We start from the raw sequence: 9,522 nt of genomic DNA on the forward strand, positions 1-9,522 counted from the left end.
GGTTTGATGAAACCTCTCGAAGTGTGGCTGTCTGAGAAGATCCATCCTTCTTGGAAGGGATCTTGGGAAGTCTACTGTCCACTCCAGCACCTCTGCAAACCAATCTTGTGCTGGCCAAAACGGGGGCTATCAGGGTCATTCTTGTCCCGTTGGACGCTACAAACTTTCTCAACACTTGCCCCAGGATTTTGAAAGGGGAAAAGCGTACACGTCTACATGAGACCAGTCTAGCAGGAAGGCGTCGACCACGAGAGCTCTTGGGTCTTCCACCACTGAGCAAAAGACTTCCAGCCTTTTGGGAAGGAATGTGGCGAACCAGGATCCTACATGAGGAGTGCCCCAAAGATCCCAAAGACTCTGACACACCTCTGAATGAAGGGTCCATTCTGTGTGAAGGACCTGGCTCCTCCTGCTCAGTCTGTCCGCCCTGACGTTTCTCGTACCCTGAAACAAATCTTGTCAGGAGTGAGATGTTCCTCTGGGAGGTCCAAAGTAGCAGATCTCTTGCTATTTCGTATAGGAACAAGGAGTGTGTTCCTCCTTGCTTCCGAATGTAGGACAGGGCGGTAATGTTGTCCACATTCATTTGGACCACACTGTTTGCCACAAAAGGTTCGAAGAACTTTAGAGCCAAGTGAACTGCTAGAAGTTCTTTGCAATTTATGTGCCAGGACACCTGTGCTGCCTTCCAGGTGCCTCACACTTCTCTCGGTCCTAGTGTTGCTCCCCAACCCTTCTCCGATGCGTCTGAATATAACACTCGGTGCTTGGGTTCGGAACTTCCAGAGAAATTCCCTTGTTCTCTTTTAGAGGGGACAACCACCATTGCAGGTGTGGTTTCATCTTCCATTGGAAGGAGAAAACTGTCCGGAGAGAAGTCCCGTCTTCCAATTCCATGATCTCCTTAGGAAAAAACTGAAGAGGACGAAGATGCAGTCTTCCTAGAGGAAAGAACTGTCTCGAGCAAGGAAAGGGTCCCTAGAAGGCTTAACCATTCCCTCGCCGAAGTTTGTTCTTTCCCTAAGAAGAGAGAGACTTTCTCCAAGCCTCTCACGATTCTCTCTTGCGAAGGAAATACTCGAAAACCCCGAGAATCCATCTGAATCCCCAGATAGACCAAGTTCTGTCTGGGGATCAGTTGTGACTTCTCGAGGTTCACGAGTAGTCCCAACGCCTTTATCAGGTCTAGGGTCAAAGAAAGGTCCTCCAAACACTGTCTCTCTGTTCTGGCTCTGATGAGCCCAATCGTCCAGATATAGAGAGATGTGACGCCTTTGAGGTGAAGAAACCTCGCCACATTCTTCATCAGGTTTGTGAAGACCTGAGGAGCTGTGGACAGGCCGAAACACAAGGCCCTGAACTGAAAGATCCTTCCCCCTGTCATGAAACGGAGGTACTTCTTCGAAGAAGGGTGAATCGGGACATGAAAATAAGCGTCCTGGAGATCCAGCGACACCATCCAATCTCCTTGACGTAACGCCGCAAGGACTGAGGCCGAAGTCTCCATAGAGAACTTCTCCTCTAGAACGAAACTTGTTCAGAGCGCTGACATCTAGTACTGGTCTCCAGCCCCCGAGGCTTTCGCAACCAGAAAAGCCGATTGTAAAACCCTGGAGAGTTTTGCTCCAGAACTAATTCTATAGCTCGTTTGTCCCACATTTGATTCACCATCAGACGAAGAGCATCCCTCAGTACAGGGTCCCTGTATCTGGCTGACAGTTCCCGCGGAATAGTCGTAAGGGGAGGAATGTCCTGGAAGGGGATAAGATATCCCTTCCTGATTATGGACATCGAAGAGGCGTCCGAGTTTATGAATGTCCAGGCGTCTGCAAATTCGAGAAGCCTGGCACCCACTGGTGTTTGGAGGTTGTCTGTCTCACTTCCCTTTCTTAAAAGGGACGGAAGAAGCTTTACCTCTCCTCTCAGGACCTCTTCTCTTAGAGGGAGCTCTGGAGGGAGGGCCTCCTCGAAAGGGCTGAACCGTAGAAGTCGGTCCTTTCTTGTCAACCGCAACTAGGGGTCTCTTCTTCCTTGCAGTGTGAAGAAGATCCTGTGTCGCCTTCTCAGTCAGTGAGCGAGAAATGTCCTTCACTAACTGAGAAGGAAACAAGAAGTCTGACATGGGAGCGAAAACCAGGGCTGCTCTCTGTGAGGGAGAAACCGCCTTGGTTAAGAAGGCACTAAAAATACTCCTCTTCTTAAGGAGTACCGCTCCAAAGAGAGAGATTTCTCCCGATCCGTCTTGTACTGCCTTATCAATACATGACAGAATACTAAGAATGACTTCGGGGTCTAGACCTTCCGAGTCATGAGCCTTCTTAGACATCACCCCAAGGGACCAGTCTAGGAAATTAAACACTTCCAAAATATGGAAGAGGCCCTTGAGGAGATGATCAGTCTCAGAAATCGCCCAAGTCACACGAGCTCCATTCAAAGCGTGTCTCCGTGATGAATCAACCAAGGTTGAAAAGTCCGCTTCAGCCGCCGCTGGGAGAGAAAGCCCCATGTTCTCCCCAGTTCGGTACCAGAAACCTCTTTTACCAGAAAGTATGGCTGGAGGCATACAGAAGGTGGTTCTGCCCAGATCCTTCTTCGACAACATCCATTTGTCAAGAGACTGTAGAGCTCTCTTCATAGAGATCGTAGGTCTCATCTTCAACACCGACGAAGACTTCGGTACGATCGCACTCGAAAACAGTGATCGAGGCGAAGGAGGAGCCGCAGGAGTCAACAAATCTCCATACTCCTGCAAAAGAAGGTCCGTCAGAACTCTATAGTTAGAGAAGCCTTCTCTACCGTTAACCTCGTCTTCCGAATCTACTTCCACACCGTGCGGAGAATCAGCTTGAAAAACGAGAGGATCTTCACCAAGTTCTCTCTCTACTGGCGACAAACTCCTACTAGGAGAGGGACTCATAGAGTGAACAGATTCTCTCTTCTCAAGTCTACTAGTATTCTCGCGTCTGCTTGACTTCTCACGCCTGGAAAGCTCTTCGCGCTTGGCTGGCGCCTCGCGCTTGTCTGGCGCCTCGCGCTTGTCTGGCGCCTCGCGCTTGTCTGGCGCCTCGCGCTTGGCTGGTGCTTCTCGCTTGGCTGGAGCTTGTTGCTTGGCTGGCATCTCGCGCCTGGCTGACGCCTCGCGCTTGTCTGGCGCCTCACGCATAGCTGACTCCTCGCGCCTGGCTGGCGTCTCGCGCATGGCTGACTCCTCGCGCCTGGCTGGCGCCTCGCGCTTGGCTGAATCCTCGCCCTCGCCGCCTCGCCTTGGCTGATTCCTCGCGCCTGGCTGGCGCCTCGCGCCTGAGCGTATCCTTATCTAGAGCAACTCGCTCGGATAGCTCCTGACGCTTGAAAAAATCTTCGCGCCTGGAAGACGTCTCATGCTTGTAAGGCTCTTCATGCCTGGAGGACACTTCACGTCTGGCAGGCGAAAGAAGACGAGACTTCTTAATAGGAAGTCTAGCGTCCTTCTTGCGATGGGGATCCCTCGAAAGAACTCCAACCCAAAGAGGCTAACTGCTCTTGTACTGCTAGCAATATCCTCTTGGAAGCCACACCAGCGTCCTCTTCAATAGAAGACAGGAGAACTCGAAGGAGTGCGTCCTCAACTACCGATCGAGGAGGCGGGTCGAGACCAGCTTAGCCTTCTTGATAGAAGAGGGGGCTTCTCCAAGAAGCGCTCCGGGCGTCGAGTCAAACGGCGTTCTTTCCAGTGCCTTTTCAGTGGCCTAGAAAGATCCGAGTCCTTCCAACCCCGGTTCGTTTTAGGTGAAGGAGAACCGGACGACAGAGAAACAATCTCGTAGGACGCTTCTATTAAAGCGGTCCTGAGCAGACTGTAGCGAAACAGAACCTGCTGAAGGACGCCTGACCGTTGGGGATCCCCACAACCTCCGTACGACCATCGACTTTCCTTCTTCCTCCTGGGTATGTGAGTTTGGAAGAGGTCTAGGCCTGGGAGCATCGCAGGGACGGTCAGACGCCCCCTCCACAACACTGGGAACACTCACTTCACTAAGTAATTCACTATCACTTCCCTTACCTTGCATGGCCGCCATTTTGTCTTCATTTTACGAAGAGTAGCCTTCAGATTGGCGATTTCAGAAGCCGAATCCGAATGCAAAGCCTGTGAGGGTTCAGATACATAGGGAGAATCAAAATCATTAATAATAGGAGAGTTAGACTCAGAAAAAGGGCTCAATAGGCCTTGTACTCACACCCTTTTTTGCAGCCGTCTAATTCTATCCCTCTCTAACTTCTTCAAGTAAGAAGTTAGAGTCTTCCATTCATTAGCATTCAACTTTTCACACTCAATACAGGTGTTAGCTAAAGAACAGTCAAACCCCCTACACTTACGACATACAGTGTGAGGATCAACCGAAGCCTTCGGTATCCTCACCTTGCAGCCTACATTCACACACACTCTCACACTAACACTTGAATCAAACATTCTATCAGAAAAATCAAAAGCAAGTCCAAATCCAGTCCACAGTAGCGAATGCCAAAACAACGATCCAGTACGTCACCAAGAAATCCAATATAGATGATCAAAAAAGTCTTGAAAAGCGAATTCCAGTCAGGAGGTAGTAACAACAATGTTGATACCACCGGCGACAGAGAAAATATGATAGAAAACGGGAATGGTTCCTAGTCCTGCCGCCCAGGGCAGGCAGGTAGATCACCTGACCTACCGGTAGCGAGTGGCGCGAAATTTGAATTTCTGTCGGGGACGACTGAGTCTTAGCTAAGTATATATCTGACAGGTAAGTTCATTGTATGAAAATGCGGTTCAAGATACGAAAAGCTCATGATACAAAAACCGCCTCAGAACAGATTAATTTCGTATCTTGAGGTACCACTGTAAAAATAATTGTAGCTGTTTATATGGCATTCAATTTGTATAGAGTCTTCTCTATTCTTCTTCATATCTTCTTTTCATCGACGTGTAACTGTTGTATCAGATTTCCAAAGGACATGAAAAGTTTTCTTGCTGTTTCAGTTTTATTTCCTCTGACGTTTCAGACATGCTCTGGTAATTATTTTCAGAGAGTAAATGGATTGACATACAAGTTACATGTATAGCAATTGGAGGTGGGTGTACCGTTGACAAATCGGTTATCAGGTTACACTTTGGTTGGGAGAGGCCATTATCCAGGATTAAAAATTGCCCAGGAAATGTGCCTCCTGTATCCTGTATGGTCTGACTCTCTCTCTCTCATCTCTCTCTCTCTCTCTCTCTCTCTCTCTCTCTCTCTCTCTCTCTCTCTCTCTCTCTCTCTTTTCTGGTGTCTGGCATAGGTTGGTTTCTTAAATTTCTCCTTATGATGGTAAGGAGAAATTCGGTTTCCTTCACCGTGTTGATGCTTGGCTTCTTTGACAAAACTCGTAGTGCCTAAAAAGGCCGTAGGCGTCGGCGATCCATTTCCTGGTCAACAATCTTGGTGTTTTTTATGAGTTATTCTCTTCCAGGTCTTCTATGATGTTTTTAGGGCCAATGATTAACCCCCCACAGTGCAGGTTTCATATATATACAATCACATACAGCCCCAAAGCAGTGGATGGGTATCGTATACAGTATATGATCATGATTTGGAGTCATACGGTTTGAGCAAATTTTGCAGGAAAAATTTTCCTAGTCCCATATATCACTATTGGCAACTCTTCAGATCGCCTTATAAGAGTGTGAGTAAGCAGAGCTACTTTCAGTCTTGCTCCAGGTAGGAAGGCCCATCCTAGGATGTCATAAATATTTTACAATAAATATGCTAGAAATTTGTTCCCGGTTTTATTTCTTACCTTTTATGGTACTACTGATCTGTAATTTGAGCTTGACAAAATAAAATAAAAAATATTAGAAATAATGCTTATAACTTTGTAAAATTAGCATATTTTGTACAACTGTCATAGGGAAAAGAGGCCCGAAAGGGAGGGATATATTCACTTACAACTGCCTGTGGAAGAATTTTTTCTTATGCCATGTGAATATACATATCTTCCTCTTTTCATTGATGAGTTTTTTAGTTTTTCTTTTAAATTGGCCATCCTTAAATTTAGCCTGGTCATTGTGAATGCATCAGCGTAAATTAGTCCAGACTGTGAGGGTTAAAAATAGCCCTTTCTTGGAGGTGACATGAGAGATGCTTGGAGAGTCTGGTGGTGGTCACTCTGATACATGACTGGCATGTAAATTCAAAAATGATGTTTCTGGGGGCACTGGGTTGTTCTTCAGTAATAACTAGTTTGTTTTTATATTTGTATGATATATTATCATTATCAGGATGATCTTGTTACCTTCTGCAGAAGGAGTCGCACTTTCATTCATTATTTTTCTAAGGGCCTTCTCATCCTCTATATACTTTTGATGCATGTAATTCCTGTAATATAGTTTCATGGATTTACTATGATTATTATTGTTATCAGTGTTCATCATGCTTTCACGGTGCCAATTGTTTATAGATACCCAGGTTTGTCGTTCAACCATTCAGTTAGAGAAATCACTGTTAATGAGTATTTGCATTGATTTTTCTATCTCTTCCATAGTAACATTCCACGTGGAGCAGTATGAGAGGGTTAGGCAGACAAAAGCATCAATCACAAACTTTTTATACCTGTCTGGGCATTCACTGGACCCATTAAAGCACAGACCTAATCCTAGGTTTCTTGTATACACTGGTGGTATAGCTCGCCTAGGTCTGCTGTATGCGAACATCCAAGAAGGGCAGGGCTTTGTTAACACTACACTACACTCGCACATGAAATGGAGGACGAAACATTCTTGAAAAGTTGTCCTTAATGTTTCTCGGTCTTCTTCACTGTCCACTCCCACAAAGGTGTCATCTATGTACCTGTAGTATTGAGGAGGGCAGGGGATTTAACTGAGGACCCTGTCCTCTATGACGCTCAGGTAGGAATTGGGAAATGGAGACCCTAAAGGGGATCCCATTGCCAATGGAACATTCTTGAAAAGTTGTCCTTAATGTTTCTAGGTCTTCTTTGAAGTCCACTCTCACAAAGGTGTCATCTATGTACCTGTAATTATGAGAAGGGCAGAGGACCTTACTGAAGACCCTTTCCTCTATGACGCTTACGTAGAAATTGGGAAATACGACCCCTGAAGGGGATCCCATTGCCAAGCTGTCAATTTGGCTGTAAAGATGTCTTCTGCAGGTGGTAAGGGGGCCTTATTAGGCTTTTAGGGCTTCTTTGAGGATAACAGCCACTCCCAAATACCCACACCAATTAGGCCCAGAAGATCTCAACGCCTTCTAGACTGAGTGCATCACCAACCTGTGACCAACCAAAATACAGTGCGTACCAGACCCCCCCATGAATAGTTAGAACCCGCGAATGTTTGGAACCCCTATAAAAATGCTAAAAACAGCCTATTTTGTAGTTAAAACTCAAGAAAAACCACTAAAAATTTTCATACTTGGTTTTTTTATAGTTTTATCACAAAAAGTGCATTTTATGATGAAATTGATTAAAAAACCGGGAATTTGTGGATATTGCTCATAGAAAAATACCGCGAATGCGCAAATTTTCCGCGAATAATGCGGGGAAACGTTCCCAAGAGATCTCCGCGAATGTGTGAGTTCGCGAATCCGGAGAACGCGAATACGGGGGCCCACTGTATACCTTAATAACCGACTTGTCAACTCCACCCAAACTTGCTAAATATACCCACGTAACTTGTAAAGCAACCCATTCACTTTTTAAGAATGATCGCCAGAGGATGTCTGAAACGTCAGAGATAATAAAACTGAAATAAGAAAACTTTTCATGTCCTTTGGAAATCTGATACACCAGCCAAAAGCTGATGAAAAGAAGATATATTAAGAAGAACAGAGATGACTCCATATAAATTGAATTCTGTAGAAACAGCCATTATTTTCAATGCTGCAGCCCTTAGAGATGGTCTACTTACTAACTGATAATAATAATAAATAATAATAAAATTATTGAGAATGATGATAATGCAATGAAGGGGACGATGACAAATCCTGCTCGTCATCATTGATATTGCTGAAGTGTAGGATAGGTACTAATATCAATTAATGAATATGTCATTGACAAGTGGGCAGGGCCACAGTGAAGAGACATTTTCCCCATATGTAAACTTATCTTCACTCTAGGTGGAGCCTCATGACATCATAGGTTAACGTTCACTATTGTGTTCAAAACCCTTACATGCTATTTTGATGGCTTTGGCATAGGACCACTTTTACTCTGATTAGTACCAGAACTATTGAACTTAGGTATTAAATAATATACTTGCAAGAATTAGGAAGGGCTATAAATCAAACACTTGCCAACTTTCACATTTATGCGATGCTTTGATCAAAAGTTATTGCCAAATAACAGCATTCCATTGGCTCTGAATCCCTTCATAAATTACAATGAGAGTCTCCATACTAACCTTGAGATCTATGAGAGATACAGACTCTGGTAAGGTGGCAGTTTTGCTGCTCATCTGCTTGCAGTAATTACGTATGAGCATGAATACATATCCTCTATCCATTACTGAGAGTAGTCACTCAAGAAGAAAGCCAGGCTGCAATTTATATTCTGGACAAACTGAAAACATATAATTTTGTTAGTCTCATTAGAGCATATGGTAGTTATTTAATACTGCTCTTACACACACACACAATAAACAAGCTAAGTTATATACTATACTACATGACATACAAGATGTCTCTTAAAAAGAAAAGCTCAAAATAGTATATAGTTGGGTCCTACATGCAAAGTTGAGAAATCTTACAGGCTAATGATCAGCCAGATGCCATAAATTACCAATGACTGTAACGTGCCAAACTTCACGATACGTACTGTACAGTAATACTATATTATCATTACTAATTCAAATATCCTCATCATTACTACTATATTATTATTCCTAAATTAAATCCCCTCATAGCCTGCACCATTGTCACTAAGTGGGTGGCCAGCATTTGACTTTGCCTGCTGCACAAAAGAAGCCTTCCAATATGTTGTATGCGTATCTTATACTGTCAACATCTTATATTAATACACAAAACAAATAATTCCTAATATAACTCAAGCAACACAACATTATTCTGTGCTTATCTAGCTCCAACAGTATTGTGATGAGTAATTAAATAGTACACACATACACACACATATATATATATAAATATATATATGTATATGTATAGATATATGTATAGATATATTAGTAGATATATTATATATATATATATATTATATATATATATATATATATATATAATATAAAATATACAGCAGATGATTTACACACATACACTTATGCATTAGACAGCAGACACAAACACAGAACTACACACATCAACACACTTACTGTGCATATGCTTACCCCAACCACCCCCTTCCCCTTTTCTGAAAAATCTTTTTTTCATAAAAAATTTTGGTATCTCTCTATTAAATCTTTTTTATTGTCTAGTAAAAAACAATACAAAGAGAGCCAAAAAGAGAGTACTCTTCCTGTACTATATGACATGAATGATTACTTGATGCTGTCCA

The 9,522-nt window shown here is 43.7% G+C and overlaps 1 protein-coding gene across 1 annotated transcript in view; it reads right to left on the bottom strand.

Annotated features, from left to right (window-relative positions):
• LOC135219591 (dedicator of cytokinesis protein 7-like) overlaps positions 1-9,522 on the bottom strand; it is a 492,066-nt gene that overhangs the window by 288,858 nt on the left and 193,686 nt on the right. The window contains 2 exon segments of the mRNA XM_064256479.1: positions 8,417-8,529; positions 8,532-8,574. Of these exon segments, the coding sequence (XP_064112549.1) occupies positions 8,417-8,529; positions 8,532-8,574 (156 nt within the window).

The sequence above is a fragment of the Macrobrachium nipponense genome, chromosome 1 (genome assembly GCF_015104395.2).
Source record: "Macrobrachium nipponense isolate FS-2020 chromosome 1, ASM1510439v2, whole genome shotgun sequence".
In the NCBI taxonomy this organism is placed as follows: Eukaryota; Metazoa; Arthropoda; class Malacostraca; order Decapoda; family Palaemonidae; genus Macrobrachium; species Macrobrachium nipponense.